Source organism: Ursus maritimus, unplaced genomic scaffold (assembly GCF_017311325.1).
Source record: "Ursus maritimus isolate PB19 unplaced genomic scaffold, ASM1731132v1 scaffold_19, whole genome shotgun sequence".
Classification (NCBI taxonomy): domain Eukaryota; kingdom Metazoa; phylum Chordata; class Mammalia; order Carnivora; family Ursidae; genus Ursus; species Ursus maritimus.
This window is the reverse complement of record NW_024424341.1, coordinates 41865996-41885349: the sequence shown is the minus strand read 5'-3', so window position 1 is coordinate 41885349 and position 19354 is coordinate 41865996. Positions and strand designations below refer to the sequence as shown.

Below are 19354 nucleotides of genomic sequence, written 5' to 3'. Positions count from 1 at the left end.
TGAAAATAAAATTATGGAAAAATATAAACCGCGCAAACATTAATCAACACATGCAGCAGGGACTATATTAATATCACTCCACGTATGCTTCAAAGGCAAGAAAATGAACAGGGACAAAAAGTGACATTACACAATGAAAGGGTCAACACACCAAGGTAACATACCAATACTAAATGTGAATGCACCAAACAACAGAGTTTTAAAATACCTGAAACAGAAAATGGTAATCTATTTTTTTAGAAAGATTTTATTTACTTATTTGAGAGTGCGAGTGTGTACAAACAGAGCAGCAAGCAGAGGGAGAGGGACAGGGAGAAGCAGGCTCCCTGCTGAGTACAGAGTCCAGATGGGGGGCTCGATCCCAGGACCGTGGGATCACGACCTAAGCCAAAGGCAGACACTTGACTGACTGAGCCACCCAGGTGCCCCAGAAAATGGCAGAATTTAAAAGATGAACAGACAGTTATACTCCAGGACAGTTCTACATCAGGACTTCATCATCCCTCTCTCTGGAATTGACAGAAATACTAAATGGAAGGTCAGTAAGGAGATAGAAAATGTAAATACTGCTACCAACCAAGAGGACTGTGCAGACATTTATAGAAACTCCATCCAAAGACAGCAGAACATACATTCTTTTCAGGAGGACTTTTAGAACATTCGATAAAATAGACTGTATCTTGGATCATAAACATTTCCAACAAATTTAAACAGACCAAACTAGAAATTGGTAACAAAGTAATGAAAATACTCCAAACACTAGAAAACTAAACAATTATCCACGAACCCATTAAAATCTCTAGAGAAATCTAGAAACAGCAGAGCTGAATAAACTGTAATGAAAACTTGAGGGATGAAGCTGTTACAGTGCTGTGAGGGAACTTTCTAGTACTAAATGCTTACATTAGAGAAGAAAAAAAAAAGTAAAATGCAACCAAAGCAAAGTAGAAGATATAGAGACCAGAATGGAAATTAGTGAAATTATGAACAGCAATAGAGAAAAAACAATGAGATACAGTGTTGGTTCTCCAAAATGATCAGCAGAATTGATAAATGTCTAAGAAGATGGACAAAGATAAAAAGAGAGTGGACATACTTCTAAAATCAGGAATCAAATGGGATATAAGTACAGATCCTGCTCCCACTGAAAGGGTAGTAAGGAAATATTTCAAACAAGTCTAGAAACTAATTAGAAAATTTAGAGGAAATGGAACAATTCCCTGAAAAGGACAAACTTCAAACTATCCAATGTATCCAACATCAAAATTATTCTGAATTCAAGAAATTAGAGGAAAACTTCCTCAAAAAAATACAAATGGAATGTTTTAATATATGATATATAAAAAAATTCATACTCTGCAACCAAGTGAGATTTATTCCAAGGATGCAAGGCTGGTTCAATATTCAAAACCAGTCAATGTAATACATTATATCAACAGGCTATAGGAGAAAAATCAGATGATCACGTCAATTGATGGAGGCAAAGCATTTGACAAAATCTAACGCTCATTCATTGTAACCAAAAAATCTCAGCAAATTAAGATTAGATGGAAATTCTCTAAACTTGGTAAGAAAACTTGGGGAAAAAAAAAAACCAACTTCAACTAACATCATACTTGATGAAAACCTGAACATTCTCCTCCTAATAGGAGGTATCTGTCAAGGGCATCCTTTCTTACTATTATTCAACATCATGTTGGAAGTTCAACTAGTGCAGTAAAATAAGAAAAGAAAGTAACACATATACAGATGGGAAGGTAGAAATAAAACTATATGCAGCTGACATGTCTGCAGAAAAGCCTGAGGATTCTACCCAAAGAAATGGCTACAAATAATGTGAGTTCACCATGGCTGCAGGATACCACAATATCACTCCAAAAACAATTATCTGTGTACTACTAAAGATCATATGGAAAAATGAAAGTGTAAAAATCAATGCCATTTATAATCACTCACACACACACAAAAACACCCCTCGGTACAACTCTGTAACAAAAATGTACAGAACCTGTATGTTGAAAATTATAAAACAGTAGCAAAATATCAGGAATTACTTAAATAACTGGTGTCATACCATGTACGGTGTTCATGATGCTGCTTTTCAACAAACATCTACAGATTTCAACCAATTCCTATAAAAATGCAAGCAAGATTTTTTGCATTCTAAGATTTATATGAAAAGTCAAAGGAACTAGGGAAGCTAAATCAATTTAAATAAGAATAAAGAGAGAGGAATCACTTTCCCCAATTCTGAGGTTTACCATATAGCTACAGAAATTAAGTAAATAGATTGGATCAAGAACAAGGTGAAAAAGTCTGTTTGGTGTTTAAAACCAAATAAAGAACGTTTGTTTTCTAAAAATGTAAGCTTTAGAAGTCTTAACTGGTGCAATAAGATGTGCTGTTCTTATGTGTACATTTATCGCTTTCATACCTGTCCTCAAGTGTCTAACCCTTCTGACACTGGACAGCAATGAGTATCTATATGTGACACATACAGGGTCAACACCCACACCTCGGAAACATCCCCCTGGCCCCAAGTAAACTAAGGAACCCATGACAAAGTGCTGTAAGCTGGACAGAGAAGTCTCAAAAGTTTTTCATTTCAATTTGCTCTTCTACATCTCCACCTTTTTATAAAAATTCCTGAGATAACACTGCAGCGTAAACAAAGGAGAAACATGTAGCTGAAGGTTTTACTTCGTGCACAATAAACACTGCTCTCCCCCCTCACGGATGAATTTTCAGATGCAGAATAAGGCTCTCGGCTCGGTCAATCTCTAAAATGCGACTCTACGTGACTACTGATGATCTGGGATGGAAGATTTTCTCACAGTGAAGACACTTGGGGGGTTTCTCTTTGGTACGTCCGATCAGATGCCACGGTAGATGTTTTATCTGGCAAAAGGGTTTCCTCAGTGGTTACATTCAAGAAGTCTTTCCCCAATAGGAGTTCTCGGAGGGTGACTGAGGACTGCCCACTCGTGAAGGGTCTTCCCACTTCCGTTACACTGACAGGGGCTCTCCCAGTATGAATCCTCTGATGCTGAGTGAGGGATGAGCTGCGACTGAAGGCTTTTCCACACTCACTGCACTTATAGGGCTTCTCTCCAGTGTGGATGATAGCATGTCGAATGAGGTTTGTGCTCCAGCAAAAGGATTTCCCACACTCCATGCATTCATAGGGCTTCTCTCCACTGTGAATCCGCTGGTGCCTTGTGAGCCCTGACCGGCGGTTAAAGGCCTTCCCACACTCTGAGCACTCAAAAGGCTTCTCCCCAGTGTGGATGCTGAAGTGTCGAATGAGGTCCTTCCTAGTGCTAAAGGCTTTCCCACATTCTTTGCACTCAAAAGGTTTTTCTCCAGTGTGGGCCCTTTTATGCAAGATGAAAGTAGAGCAGTGGGTGAAGGCCCTTCCACACTCAGTGCACACAAAAGGCTTCTCCCCAGTGTGAATCCTCTGGTGTCTCTTGAGGTATGACCTGTGGTTGAAGGCCTTCCCACACTCCAGGCACTCAAAGGGCTTCTCCCCAGTGTGGATGACATAGTGGTGAATGAGGGCTGCACTCTCACAGAAGGCTTTCCCACACTCACTGCACTCATAGGGCTTCTCCCCAGTGTGAGTCTGCTGGTGCCACACAAGGTATGACTTGTGTTTGAAGACCTTGCCACACTCGAAGCATTCATAGGGATTCTCACCACTGTGGATGATGTGATGTCGAAGGAATCCTGGCCTATGTCGAAAGACTTGTCCACATTCTTTGCACACAAAGGATTTCTCTCCAGTGTGTCTCCTCTTATGCAAGACGAAATTGGAGCGGTGGGTGAAGGCCTTCCCACATTCGTTGCACTTATAAGGCTTCTCTCCACTGTGAATCCGCTGGTGCTGTGTAAGGTATGACTTGCGGTTGAAGGCCTTCCCACACTCCATGCACTCGTAGGGCCGCTCCCCCGTGTGGATCATGTGGTGCTGAAGGAGGTGTGTGCTCTTAATAAAGGTTTTCCCACACTCGGTGCATTCATAGGGCTTCACTCCAGAGTGAATCTTTTCATGTCCAGCAAGAAGGTGCTTCTTATTAAAAGTTTTCCCGCATTCATTGCACTTAAAGGTATTTTCCTCTTCCTGAATCATGGGATCTTTACCTGAACCACATGAGTCATGGTCACGGACAGCACCTGGATGGATCAGCTCCTGTGCAGTCCGCAAACATACACGATCAGCTGTCCCTACACCATCATGCTCAGGGTTTGTTTTCTCAGGGAGCTTCTCCCTCTGGGGTTCTAACCCTGGTCTCAAGTGTCCTTCCTGCATTTCTGATGGCCCACTCTGATCTGTGGTTTGGACCAGCTGGAAGTTCCCTGGGTCTCCCTGTCTTAGTTCCTGGAACAAGGCCCCCTCAGACAGGGCTGGTGCACAAGTGGAAAGTTCTGTGGTCTTGGGTTTTCCCTTGTCACCTGAAAGAAACCCAATATACAAAAAGGCCTGTTAGTAATAACAACACAGAAAAAACAAAATCAGCATTTCAGTGAAAAAACTGAAGATGAAAACAGTGCCTGTCTCTGTGATGTTTTATTACCTATGAATGTCAGGACTGCAATTTCTTGGACTGTTAACACCTTGAAAGGGAGACCCAGGAGAAGCTGGGTGAGGGGACAGGGGGTCTTGAATGGAGACACAATTCCATACTGGATGTGGCCAGATAGACTAATAAGAATGCTGTATGTTTGGTCTCCTCTAAGCAAGGACGATGTTGTAAGAGCACTAAGAAAGGGCACCTAATGGAGCCCTGATAGAAGATAGAAAGCGTGTAATGGAAAACTAACTTTCCCCTAAAAGAAGTCTGGTCTTTGTCCCAGCTCCAAGGAAGTAACCTCTCAACGCTGCATAGTTCCGATAGACCTGTCTTTGTCATTCATGGTGAGTGCCTAGGAATGCACCTGATACTTTATGTCAAAACATAACTCCTAGTGGGCCCCTAGTTTATACTAAAGAAATGACTCAGGGTAAGGTCTGGAGACATCAGAAAAACCAACCATATAATCGGAAAGTTGCGGCTTTGAGGCACGAGGTATCAGCTGGAACTCTGGAAAGGAAAAAAGGGGCTAGAGACTGAGTCCCATGGGCAGTGACTCAATCAGTCATGCTTATGTAATGTAGGCTCAATAAAAATCTGGATACTGAGGCTCTGGCCAATTTCCTGGGTTGGCAATATCCATGCACCTATTGTCACACAGGATGCCCGGAGGTAACAAGTCACTGAAGACACAGGAGTTTTCTATTTGGAGCACCTCTGGCCCCTCTGCTAAGCTGTACCTTTGTTTGTAACAAACGTGATTGAGAGTACAGTATAACAGCTTTTAGAAAGTTTTCTGAGTGTTTCTATCAACTCATTGAACCTGAAGGTAGTTCTGGGAAATCTCTGAACTTCCAGTGGTTTTGGATGACCTGGGCAGACTTGGCGGTCTTGGGACTTCTGTGTTCCTAGCCTTGAGTTTGCCTGGCTAACTGTGTGCAGAAAGAGATCCAAGGGAGCTTTCCAGTAGGAGGTGCCCATGATGTGAGTCCTACTGGCATCACATGAATTACCACAAAAGAGAAAGTACAAAGGGCACAGTGGCCTTAGGAGACAGAATGTACACAGGCACCGAGAGCACAAAGATGGTACTACTGAGGATCCAGGGAAAGGTAGGAGAGAAGGAAAACAGGATTCCCAAGGTTCTGACAGGGGTGACAGTGAGACCTCTGAGGACAAGGCTCATAAGGCAGGAGGTGAGCAGGACTGGGCTGGACATATGCAGTCTGGTTTGCCTGAGGAGCAGTCTGGTGAAAAGACTCAGAAAATACGCATGGCTAGATGAGAAAATGATACTAGCGTACTTGAAGACATTAAAGAAGAGCTATATCAATGAAGAATTTAACGTGCGGGTTAGAGGAGTTGGAGAAAGGTGGGTGGAAAGGTACAAACTTCCGGTTACAAGGGAAGTACTAGGAATGTAATGTACTAGGAGGACTACAGCTCACACTGATGTTATGATATGTAAGATAGTTGAGAGAGTAAATCCGAACAGTTCTCACTACAAAAAGAAACACTTTTTTCCTTTTTAATTTTCTTCTTTCATTACTTAGATTTATATGAGCACCAGTTTTCACTAACTGAAGGAAATTCGAAGATTTTCAGTTTTATGAAAAAATCACAAAAAGCAACAGTGTTCAGTGTTGTTCCGCAGCAAGCTGTGACAGAGGCAGCAAGCGCGTTCAGCAGCCAGAGCGGCCCATCAAGCTCCTTTACCAAAACTACACTCAACACCAAGCCAGCACAGCTTCGAACGGTATCTGTGAGCATCTGTGCTTTCATCTCAATTCATTCTGTGCCTGCACTAGCAAGAGGTGTCCTAAGATATCCGAACCCTAACGGATTATTTTGAGTCTGAGAATGGTCAAAAAATTTTCAATATAAATTAATGGTAATTTCTTTTATGCTTTATGCCATTTCAGCTAATGAAAAGCTTCCCAGAAACACTCTAATTTCATACAGTGGGGAAACCTGTACATCAATCATTACTGAACTAAAACTGGCGGGGGGGGGGGCTTAATAATATGAAACTGCCAGTTCTACCCAAGCGAATAAAAAGAATTCAGTACAACTCCCTATAAAATGGCAACTGGGTCATCAAGGAACTTCACAGTCTGATGGTAGGACTTGTAGGGAAGATCAAACAGGGAAGAATAAGGAGGATACCTACCGTCTCAGATAATAGTACTGTGATGGAATTACAGACTCTCAGACACTCTGGTACTGGCACAGAGAGAAGACAAATGGACAACAGAAAAAGAATAGAGAGCTCAGGAAACACACACACACGGAGCTCTGGTGGATGGCGGAGGAGGCAGAACAGCTCAGCAGTAAAAGGAGAGAAAACATAGTAAATGGAGCTAGAAAAATTGGTGTGACCCTGGGAAAGTAAAAACTGTATTCCTCACACCATATTCAAATCCTACCTCAGACCAAAAAGAGTTAAATGTCAAATACCAAGTTTAAAAACCTTTAAGGATAAAATAAACAATATGTTTTTGATGTTGGGGGATAAAGCAAGATTTTTATACAAGACAAAATCACTAATTATATAAGAAAATTACAGTAAAATAAGAACCTCTATTCAACAAAATATACTTTAAATAAGTGAAAAAACAATATTGAAAAGTAGAAAATTATATCTGTAGTACATATAACCAATGAAAGGTAAGGAGCGCCTGGGTGGCTCAGCCGTTAAGCGTCTGCCTCTCCTCTGCTGGGAGGCTGCTTCTTCCTCTCCCACTCCCCCTGCCTGTGTTCCCTCTCTCGCTGGCTGTCTCTCTCTCCGTCAAATAAATAAAAATATTTAAAAAATAAAAAAACAATGAAAGGTAAGTGTAAAGAATGTACAAAGAATCCCTACAAATCAAAAGCAAATGAATTAATAGAAAAATAGGTATTTATCATGAAATTACATTTCAAAGGAGAAAATACAGACTGACCACCAATCATATGATCAGGTGCTAAAGCTCCTCAGCAATGAAGGCAAAGCAAACCAAGACCACATGAGATACAGTTTTGTGTTCAGTTGACTGTCAACGATTGAGGAGCCCCGGAGTATCAAGTACTGGACAAAGTACAGAGTCGAAGGAACCTCCACGCTTTACTGGGGAAAGTGTAAATTGGTACACGTCCTTTAGAACACAATGGCAATTATCCAGTAAACTTGGAAGCTTGCATAGCCTATAATCCAACAATTTCACTCCAAGAAACAGCAGAGACACCGTAATCATGTGCAAGACGACCGATACGGGACGGCTCCTGGCAGCACCGTGTATGAGTCAAAACACGTGAGTAACTGAACGCGCAGAGAGTGGATGAAGACGATGTGAGACAGGAACTTTTTTTACTGATTCTCTTCGACTGTAAGGAATTCGAGCCTATTTTTATGTTGAGTAGAGAAAGGATGAAGTTACATTATACAACAAACAGAATATGAATGAAGAAAACATTTTCCTGAAAAGGTGTGCTCTAGACTCTGGGTCAGGAACCGGCCAGGGCCGGGCCAAGACCTTGCCCGCCAGATGGAAGGGGAAGGTGCAGACACCGGAGCCCAAATGAGTGCGGGAGGATCCAGGATCAAGCAATGGAGGAGGCGCACTTGACTTTCAACGCAAAGACCCCTCAGGGGTCATATGCTCAGACATCTGCGGCTGGGGAAGTGGTAACCATCCGGAACAAAGTCTGAGCACCGGGGTAGCTCACGCAGGACGCAGAGCTGACTAGAGGCCCCAGCAGATGCAGAGGCCGGTTAGGAGACGAGCAGCATCCCCCAGAGCAGAGATGATGGTAGCGTGTACTGAGTGTGGGGACGGGTCTGAGGGAGGTGAGGCAAGTGATGGATTCAGGAGACGTACAAGATGTGAAATGGACAGGACTGGGGGACGGCTGGATGTGGGGGAGGTGGAGGTGTGAGGAATCCTCTGAGGCTGTATCCCGTCTCCAACCTGCTTGGGTGGCAGGACCATTCACTGAAGCTTGGCAGGTGGAAGGAGTGAGCAACATTCTGGGTCCCCTGCCAGGCACGCTGACTTCGGGTCAAAGGGCTCCGTGGCTTCCAAACTACCAGAGAGGCCAGAACAAGAAGCTTCCCCAGGGAACCAGGACCAGTGGCCTCCCCCTGGTCTCGAGCCTGCAGGGTCTCCCACGTGCCCACATCGTGGCTCCTACCTGGATAGGCGCTTTGAGACAGGTCTCTCTTCACCGTCCACAGCTCCCGCCCGTGCTCCAGCTGGTAGATCAGCTCAGGTCTAGGAACAGGACACCCTGTTCACAAAGAAAGAAAGGAGACACTAGGGTTTTTGTGAAAAGAAAGAAAACCTCTCCATCTAGTCTGGGACTTTAGAATGTGGATATGACCTCAGAATGTAGCTACTCCCATCCACAAACAAAATACTAACCTGTCACCTGGAAATAGGCACAAACACCACTGTGGGATCCAACGACTTTAGACAGTAGTGCTGGCTCTGTAGACAGCACCTACTCCCTTTGACTTCCAGCACACAGAATCCCAGGGAATATGACCCCCTCCTTCCAGAAAGTGTTTTCTAATCAATCCAAGTAAGTGAGTCTCAACCATGCGTTTATCAACACCTCCTGGGATGTCGGGTTCACATCCAATGGAAACGAAATCTCTGCAGGTGAGGCCTGGATATTGGTAGATTTTAAAACCTCCCCAGATGATTCTGGCATCAAAGGAAGGTTGAAAAACCAGTCTCTACCAACCTGCAAGTGGCATTCCTCAATCACCAATAGTTAGAGGTACGCAACTTTAGAGAGCTCTATCCAGGATGGCTGAATGAGGGGATCTGCTGCTCCCGTAGTCTGGCGGCATCCCGGGACTTTTGTGAGGGAACCTGCCTAAAAGACCTAGACCACAGAGAGGAAGTAAAGAAACACACAGCTGGATTATCACCCAACAACCTGGGAGGCAGTCCCACCTCAGAGCTTCCTGTTACGTGAGATGATAAACTTCCTTCAGGGTGAAGCCTGAGCTGCTCTGTCCTATGCAGCCAAACACAGATGCAGGGGAAGACAACACAGGACTCTGTAGAGGAGTCAAGGGCAGAGGCCCCAGGACCCACAGAAGGTTGCTCTGGCAGACACTGAACAATAGCCCAAGATTATCAGCTGTCACTAAGCAAATCTTGCTCGTGTCTATTGCATGCTCAGCACAGGGCCCAGTGATAGGGCAGTGGAAAGGAGAGGACGAGTCCCCTTCAGCTACCAGGAGTGATGCTCTCTGCAACCCCAGGCCCTTCTACCTGGAAGGCTCTTCTCTTCCCGCCTCGTGCCTCAGGCTAACTCTAACTCTTCCGGTCTCACCTCCCAGGTCATTTTCCTGACAAGTCTTCGCTGAAGTGTGGCTCCTGAGTCCAGGTGCTTCACTAATCTGCCACATTAAGGAATTTTTAATCCTAGTAGTAAATCCTAATAGTAAATAGTAAATAGGGTGTAACCATATCCCAGGGACTGTGCCAAGCTATTCAAATACATTACGTTGTTTCAAGTGGAAATGAATTTATGGAATAATTTAAAGAACTGACATTTAAAATACTGACTCTTCATTCGAAACAAGGTATGTGTCTTCATTAATCTAAGTGTTAATTTTAGATCCTCAGCAAAGTCTTTCTGTAATTTCAGGTGTGATAATCTGGGTCTGCAAGGGCTGATTCCCTAGTTGCCACTTGATCTGGAAAGATGGATCTCATCAATCTGTCTTCCACGGTCAAGTTGGGGGGGGTGCCCCCAGGGGCAACGAGGATAACTGGCTATCGTGCAAGGCTGAGGTCCCCCACAGACTACCGGGGCACAGGTCTGACCAACTGGGCCAGAAGCTGGTGGGCAGCTCCACTGGGTTACCTGTGAGAGACCAATCTCATTAGCTCACCCTTCTCGAGGCATCCCTGGTGGAGAGTCCCGGCACTGGCTCCTTGCATGATATAAGGGATCTACTGGCAACACGGCATCAGCGCCCTCCTCAGATGCCATGGCACAACAGGCTCAAGTTGCTTCAAGGGCAAATCTCGCCACTGTTGCTTAACTGACTGTTGTAATCTGACCCCCCACCCAGCAGGGACCCCAGTCCTGGAGACGCATGATTCACTGTATAGTGGAGGGGGAAAATGTGTATGGGATATCTTGTTCCTGTTCCCCCTTAAGACACCTCAGGATGTTTCTCACCTTATTCCAGATTGTACAACCCCTGGCCAATGTGTTTGGGCACCCCTGACGGCTGCTGCCCATTAGCATGCCAAGAGTCTCCTCCTTAAAATCAAACTGACACAATCAGGATAATGCTGCTGCCACCACTGTTGCTCTAGAAGCCCCAGCCCCTCTGGGGTTGTCTGGGGCACCCTAGAAAGGGAGGCCGCCACTCACAGCAGAGGCCACTTGGGACTGCCAAAAGCTTCTCAGGTAAATACCCAAAGAAAAGAAAAATGACCAGGAACAGAGAGGTGACAAAAACAATTATGCTGTGGATCAGGGCCATCCCACGGAGGCTGCTGCCCAGAGGCCCCAGGCCCTCCCCGCTCCTCCTCTTACCAGCAGGAGACAAATTCAATATGTGGCTTCAGGAAGCTGAAAGCCCAAGGGAAAAAGGAGGGGGGTGCGCTTTAAAATTTATGTACCAAGCAAATACCAGGTCTAGAACACATAATACTCATTCTAAACTGTGTATTCTTTTAAAAATAGTAACAAAAACAAACCCCTAGATACAGAGAGAGGAAATAAAAGATAACTAAATAAGACAAGGTATATAACTAAAACACAGTCTATGATTTGACCCAGTTGGAAATGCAAAATTTATATACCAGAAACTTATATAATAAATTGTATATAATAATTACATACAGCATAACAAAATTTATATTCCAAAGAAATTATACCCCCACCAAATTATATCCCCAAAACAAAACACGGCACTGATCGGCTTTTCTGGCTCTACAATACAGGTTCTGAATTAACTTGAGAATTTGCTAAAATGCACTAACTGACAAAACTTCATAAATTTAATCCATGCTGGGGCTCAAATCATAGTTATACCTGGAGATCCCACTAAAGTTAAATACTGATCTGCCCAAACTTAAAAAGTAGCTAAATACAAGGAAAAATAGGTATCTCACTTTAATGTAGACTTGCCTATATTTCCCCTACTCACAATACCCATGTCCTAAAATACCCCATTTTGGACATGGATGCTCTGACACAACACATTAAAGTAAATTTTTGGTGCTTACAAACTGACTTGGTAAAATGGGACTCACAGACACCAGTTAAGGTAGTGAATATGGCCCAAGGGAAGCTGGAAAGGGGCCTCCAGGGAGTAAAACTTCACATAACAGCTAAGCAATAAAGGAATGACTGCTCTACTGCTTTTCCATCTGACAGCCCAGTTGTATCTGTTCTTAACCCTGGGAAAAATAAAGGGCACCTCATGGTGGGTTACCACAATCTTAACGCGGTGGTCCACCCATTAGAGTTCCTGCTAAGGACCGAGTGTGTGTGCTCCTAAATATCATTACTAAGCCCAAACTCCCAATGTGATCGTATCTGGAGATAGGGCCTGTAGGGAAGTAATAGGGTTAAATGAGGTCACGGGGATATGGTCCCAATCTGGTAGGACTGGTGTCCTTAAAAGAGGAAGAAGGGGTCTTTCCGAGCCAGAGGCAAGGCCACATGAGGACACGGCACGAAGGTGGCAGCCAGGAAGAGATCATCATCAGAAACCTGTCTGCTGGCACCTCGGGTCTGGGACTTCCAGCCTCCAGAACGACGTGAAAATAAAGCTGTTGTTGAAGCCACACAGTCTGGCAGCCAGAGCTGATTCACACAATCCACACACCCAATAAGAGCCAATATAAATTAATAACGTCATCCAATCAGCAACCTGGTAATTATCTTGGGCTTACACATCTGCCTACCGTGTTCTGTTCAGCGCATGTTTCAACAGCTTCTCCGCCAGCCTGCCTTTATCCGAAGGGGAACACTTCTCTTTTCCCAGGCTGCCTGTGAGGCTGGCTCCACAGCTCTGCCACTGCACACCATCTCTGCGCACAAGATCTTAACTGCGCCCACCCTTCTCGAGAAGCACGGGGACGACGGTACATCGATGACAGCCTTGTCCGAGGAAATTCATTCAACGCATTCATTATGGATACATAAATCCAACGTCTTTTAGTCCCATTGTGGGGACAGTTTCAGCTAATACTACTACTTAGTATTATTTGGGGGCTGGTGACTACATTCCTCATTTGTAAATTTTATTTAATCTCACTGCTGCTGTTACAAATCAGCCCACCTTAAATGGGGTTCCCTCCAACAAAGACTCTAAGATCTATTCGAAATACTGTTAACTGCACAAGCTCAGCACAGCTCCTGAGGACTCTGTAAGACAGAACGGAACCCATCTGGGCCCTCTGGCATAACTCCACTTGTAGGAGGGGGCAGCTTCTCCTGTCCTCAGTCTCTTGCCAGATGCTATGGTGCTGGAGGAGGTCAGCCCTCCCTCAGACCCTCTGGCTACCTGCAAAGTCCCTTGAGATTAACAGAGTGAATAGTTAACGAGAGTTTGTGGACCATCAGAAAGACACTGCTATCCACCATACACGACGGAGCTCAGTGGAATGTTGCTGCTTTCCATCCCTTGGCCAGAGTGTTCCAAATAAAAAATGGGACCCTAAGAAATATTACTTGGACAAACTTCAGGGGGGGTTATCTTAGCGCTGGATGCCTGATTAGCAAATGGCCCCATCTCCACATTCATTATAAACTGCTGGGCCATTGTCTAAAAATGGTCTCCTTTGGGGTAAAGCACTCTTAAAAATCTCTTGTCTCACAGACACTCCAAATAGAAGTCAAAATCACACATCTCTACACATACAAGGGTCACAATACAAAGCACCATCAGGACATTCCTTATTCCCTTCAGAGTTGCAGACAATACTGGTAAGAGACACAGGTTTCACTTCTCAAATTACGCAATGCTACGTACACTCTGGGAAGAGACATTCAACAGAGCTTTCATGGCCCAAACGTGCCCCAAATAGCTGGTTTAAGTAAAATACATAATGGTCACTTCAAACAACTTTTCAAATTCCAGTGGGACAAATAAACCCCTAAATGAGTCTCTATCTTGCCCTAATAAAAGGCCTCTTAGCCTATGTACACCCCACACTAACACCACTGTTTCAACTAAACATGACAAAACCCCCAACTTGAGTGGGCACTCACTTGCAAAGGATACCCCAGTCGCACACCCAGACAACATCGTCCCAGACCAGCACCTCAACGATGAAGACGACTGACTCCACTCTGATGTTAAAACCTTCACCCCAGCAAATGTCCATAGACTGCCTCCCCTAACACAGAAATAGACATGAGAGTTTTTTGCTTTCTTCTATTAGGAATACTATTATGTTCCTGAGGTGACTTTAAAAAAACACCTAAGGCAGAAGGGTCAGGGGAACAAATCATGTAATTATAACACTGGAACATTCAGTTCCATCCCTTAACCTCTGTGGAGGCACGAAGGGCTGGAGATTGAGTCCAATCACTAACAGCCAATGATTTCATCAATCATTGGCCTATGTAATGAAGCTTTCACAAAAAACCCTAACTAAAGTGGTTCAGCGAGTTTCCAGGTTGGTTAATACGATGAGGTGCTAGAAGGGTGGCAAGGCTAGGGGGCATGGAAGCTCAGTGTCCTGTCCTACGTACCTTGTCCTTCGCATCTCTTCCACTTAGCGGTTTCTGAATTAAATCATTTATAATAAACAGGTGATATTAAGTAAGGTGTTTTCCTAAGTTCTGTGAGCCACCCTGGCAAATCATCAACTCTGAGGAAGGGGTCCTGTATCTGATTTCCAGCCAGTTGATGAGGACAGGTGACACCCTGGACTTGTGACTGGCATGTGAAGTGGATGGGTGGGGGGAAGGGGCTGCCCTAGGAGACTGAGCCCTTAACCTGCAGGATCTGTGCCAACTCCAGGTAGTCAGTGTCGAACGGCATGGTGTGAAAACAAAATTTTTATATCAGAAGTGTTGCTGAGTAGAGGAAAAAGTTTTTTTCTTTTATACACAACCACCACACACATACAGGCATGTGTGTACAGGTGTGTGCCTGTGTATATATACACAAAAATACACACAAAGATACGTAAAACATACAATACCATTAACCTCCCTGTGTCGTCTGTCACTAAGTCACCTCTACAAATTAAAATCTTACAAGTGCAAATTAATGCGGGGGGAATGCTGTGGAACTTAAACAAGTGGAGCATGAATAGGCCTGAACAGTCCTGCTTGGTCAGTGCTCAGTGATGATTATGAACTGCTTTTTAACATGACCCATGTTTAATTTTTCTTATTTTCTTCAAAGAAAGAATCTTGCATCACTCTGGTAAATGGGAAACCTAGAGTCACTTCCTTTGGTGGCTGGTCACCACGAACACTCAGCAAAATGAAATCAAAATGATGGTAAGTCCCAGTGAGATCCTGTGCCTACTCAGGGCTACAAACCCAAGGCTACTCCCTCTGTTTTAAAGCGCAAAGTACTAACAATTGGAGGGGGGGGGGCAGTGAAGAAAGTATAGTAAGATTCAGCACTAAAACCAGACTTGCCATGAAAAACAATCAGAAGGCAGGAAACGATTATATCAGGGTGTCTCTCAATGCCAGTTGATGAAGTGTTCCTACGCTCTCTGAAACAAGGTTTCTCAACCTGGCATAATTACTTGGGTTCATGGGCATGATTATCTAGGTCAAGCTAATTTTTGTTGGAAAGGCAGGGAGGAAACTGTCCTGTGCTTAAGAATGTTTGGCTGTGTTCCAGGTCTCCACCCACCAGGTGCCTGTCCCACCCCTATCCTACCTGTGACAACCAAAAATGTCTCCAGACACTGCCCAGTGTCCCCGGGGAGATGATATCATCCCTCGATGAGAACCACTGGCATAGAGGTTATAACCAGGAGGATGAGAGAAGTGAGAGGGATGGGGGAGGGGCCTCCAGGAGATCCGCTGGTCAGGACACAGCAGCGAGGTGGTGATTATGCACAGAACGGGCGACCGTGTGAGAGGCTGAAATGCCCAAGAACACTCACCAGGCAGACACAACAGCAAGCAGAGGCCCGAGGCAGGTCTGGCCGTGGGGAAATCACTAGACGCCCAGCACAGCCGAGCACAGTGAGCTCAGGGAAAGCACTGAAGGTGAGGGAGGAGGTCAGCAGGAAAAGAGAGTGGACTTTTTATTTGGAAACATTTTGTTGTGAAATATTTAATCTATCCAACTTTTCTAATTTTGCTTTTTCTCTTCTCACTGACAGACAATTCCAGTTCTCCAAGAATAGGCATGTCTCATCCTAAGCTCTGATTTATAGCCCTCCTTTCCCTCAAATTGAATGGCCTTGAGGTGACTCGCCTCAAACACAGAAACATCTAAGCTGGTATTTCTCAACCGTGCCACTCTGGATGCTGCAGGCGGGATAATTGATGATTCTTCACTGAGGAGGGCTGTCTTGTCCAGCGAAGGACGTTCACAGCACCTTTGGACTCTAACCACTAGATGCCAGTACCACCCTCACCCAAGGCGGGACAACCCAAAGTGGCTGCAAACATTGCCAAATGTCTCCTGGGGGCACAACCTCTGAGAAGTTTACTCTAACTTCTCTCTCTTGTACTGGCAGAGGATGTCGGCCCTTGAAACAAGTGACAATCACGAAGGCACACGAACACAAAGAAGCCCCATAACCGAGATCACGTCGTTTGGAACAATACCTGTTGGCACGGAAGGCAAAGGCCTCCCGGGGGCCTGCCTGACTCACCCTCTTCTTGGAGATCATCCCATCACTCACAACCCTGCTAAGGACACCTGAGCCAATCAGGCTCATGCAGTCAGCTCCCTCTCTGGAATGTGAAATAAGAACCTCGGATGGAGGCCAGTCTGTGCTGGGCACTGGGGTGAGAGGTCCAGAGAAGTACCGGCTCGGGTGGCCATTCCTGCCTCAAGGACAACCCACACAGCCCAGCAGCAGACAGAGAAAGAGGAACAATATAAACACGCAAAGACGCAGAGACGAGGAATCTGGGGGCCAGAGAGGGCAGAGACTGGGTGGCTAGTCATGTCACACTTTGATGAGGCAGAAAAAAAACCTTTCTGCATACAGTGACATGAGCAGAGAGAGCCAGAAAGAGAAGCCAGGACGACAGACCAGAAGCCAGGGCATAATCGTGGTCATTCCCAGTACCTCTATCAGTCCCTCACAGGACCCAGCTGGAAATCCTCCCTTTCGGTTCTGCAGAACACCCCCCTTTCCTTCCTTTACTTTCTAGGAGCCAAAGAGGAACTGCTGCTTGCCCAGACACAGGAGAGCAGGCCCAAAGAGATTCATGTAGAAAATGACTGAAGCTGCAGGGATGAGGGAGAGGAGGAGGGCTCCAGAGGCCTGGGTGCCCAGCCAGGCCGGAGCCACAGGATGCTCTGACAAGGAGGTGGCAGGTCTCCCCATGGTGGAGTGGGGAGGACTTACCCAGAGACACCAGAAGTCCACAGTTTTCCAGCATCACCTCCTGGTACAGGGTCCTCTGGGCCGGGTCCAGCTGCCCCCATTCCTCCTGGGTAAAAGTCACGGCCACATCATCGAAGGTCACCGATATCTGGAAAGTCAAACAGAGGTAGTAGCGTTGGCCTTGGGGCTGCTGGATGGGATCAGAGCTCATCCCTACATCCCTGGTAAAGATGCAGAGTGATCAAGGCTCGAATCACCTCGTACCTCCCGAGGGCCAAGCTCTGTGCTGGGCTCGGGCAATGCTTTGGATGTACTACGGCAGCGTAAGGGAGAAAGAAGCCTCCTCTGTGGGAGCAACTGGAAGGTCACACAAGACAATGGAAATGACATGAGGACTGGGTGATGCAGAAAGCAAGGGCTCTAGGACGTCAGAGGAATGAGTGAATGTGATAATAACAGTATCAGTAACAACAGCAGTACCTGAGCCTCACTGGTCCTGCTAGCTGCCTGCCCCATGCTGAGGGCTTCACGTCCTCGTTAAAGGGACTACAAGTCCCCAGTTCTTAAGTCAGTCTCCTGTGGCTTGCATCCAAACTCTTGAAACCCGACACTTGCCAGCTGTGTTACCTTGAAGACATCACTTCATTTCTCTGAGCCTCGGTTTCTGGATCAATACAATAATAGTTCCCACTTCACCAATAACAGTTGTGAGATTTAGACAAATTACTCAATGCTCAGTGTGCTTTGGGATAATCATTGTTTCTCCCAGAACCATAAGGAAAACATCTCATCACCTCCAGTCTGTGAAAGGCTAAGGGAACTCCACCAATTCATGCTAAGTCTTGCATCTTACAAACCAGAAGAGAGATTAAGACAGACTACTCTAGCAGTATTGAAGAGAGTAAACTGGACACTCCTCCATAATCAGAGTGATTACAAAGTAAAAGGCTATGAAGCATTTGCCCCAGTTTTTGCTGTTAAATACATTCCCATCACCCCAAAATATTTCTGTGAACATGGACAGAGGAGCAGCGCCCTCATCACTAACCTCACAGGAAAGTCACCTTGAAGGGGTGGTACCTCCTTCGGTAAATGGCAGGGCCCAGACCTGCTCCCCATCCCGCCTGGGCCTCCCCAGGGTCTCCCAAACTAGGGGTGATGCCATATGAACCATAAGCCTCTTTTTCCTTCCTGAGCTCTGACAGCTCTTATCCCTGAGGCCAGGATACCTCAGGACCAGGGAGCACAAATGGCTGCAGATAACACAGGAACTGGCCACAAAGCGTGCTGGCTGTGGAGCATCCTGCAGAGACCACAGGATCTCGCACTCCCAAAGGCACTCAGCAGCCGGAAGGAACCATGGCAACCTCACCGGCCCTCATGGGCTTCCGAAACAATCAACGTACTTTGCTTTTGTCCATGCACTTTTGTCTGAAGAGCTATTCCCCCTCCGCCCGATGACCAAGGTCACGTGTTGAAGGAGGACAGGTGGGGCAGCGGGGATCAACTCAGGGTATGGTGTGTGTGTGTGGGGGGGATTTATTTTAAGAATGACAGGAGTCCCCCGCGGAAGCATCATTCATTCTTTCCACTTCTTGAGCAAGTCAGAAACTGCACACCTTATGAAATGGGGGATCAATTAAGTGGTACGCCAGCCCCGCACGCCAAAACACACAACTGCGTAGACACATCCAAGCCCTGCAGAGCCCGGGTCTTCCCTCGCAAAAAAGAGGCAATCCCGAAACCAACTTCCACTGACCTGGGCCTGTCCGGTCGGCGGCGCCGCCATCACGGGGCCTTGCGGGTCGAGCAAGGCTGGGAGCGGCGAGCGCCGGGGCAGCCTGCCGGCCACACCTCTGCTCTGCGCGCCCTGGCGACCTCGACGGAGAGCGGCAGGCCGGACCGCAGCGTCCCCTGAGTAAAAGGCACCACGACTCGGGGCGCCGCCCTCGGCGACTGCGAGGATGAGAGCGGCTGCAGAGGCCGCGGCCCAGCGGGCGGCCAGGGAGGGACACCCGCTACCGGGGGTCACGGCCCCTACACAACGCGAAGGTGAGGTCTATCCTGCTTCCCAGCTCGTTCCCCACGGAAGGGCTTAGATGTGGCGCCGGCCAAGCCCTCATTAAGTCAAGGCCGTTCCACGGCAAACGGCAGACGCTAATGGCGACGGCAGTGAAACACCCGGAAGTCCCGCCCACGTACGTGTGTCGCAGGAAACGTCCCTGTCCGGTGCTGTCATTGGCCAGAGCCGCCTCAGATGCCTTCTGGGTACTG

General features: G+C 46.2%; 1 protein-coding gene across 3 annotated transcripts; it reads right to left on the bottom strand.

Annotated features, from left to right (window-relative positions):
* Positions 1-1355: 1355 nt before the first annotated feature.
* On the bottom strand, positions 1356-19276 carry LOC103677271 (zinc finger protein 264-like). Of its 3 annotated transcripts, XM_040633738.1 has the most exons (5): positions 18840-19276; positions 17561-17744; positions 17102-17228; positions 8745-8840; positions 1356-4455 (listed from the first exon to the last, which is right to left on the bottom strand). In XM_040633738.1, exons 2-5 carry the CDS (start codon positions 17594-17596, stop codon positions 2831-2833), a joined length of 1884 nt encoding a protein of 627 aa, XP_040489672.1. In that variant the 5' UTR covers positions 17597-17744; positions 18840-19276; the 3' UTR covers positions 1356-2830. The 3 variants fall into 3 exon arrangements, with proteins under 3 accessions (XP_040489672.1, XP_008704765.2, XP_008704766.2); XM_008706543.2 differs by lacking the exon at positions 17561-17744; XM_008706544.2 differs by lacking the exons at positions 17561-17744; positions 18840-19276 and adding an exon at positions 9300-9443 and having other exon boundaries at positions 17102-17232.
* Between the last annotated feature and the right edge of the window lie 78 nt (positions 19277-19354).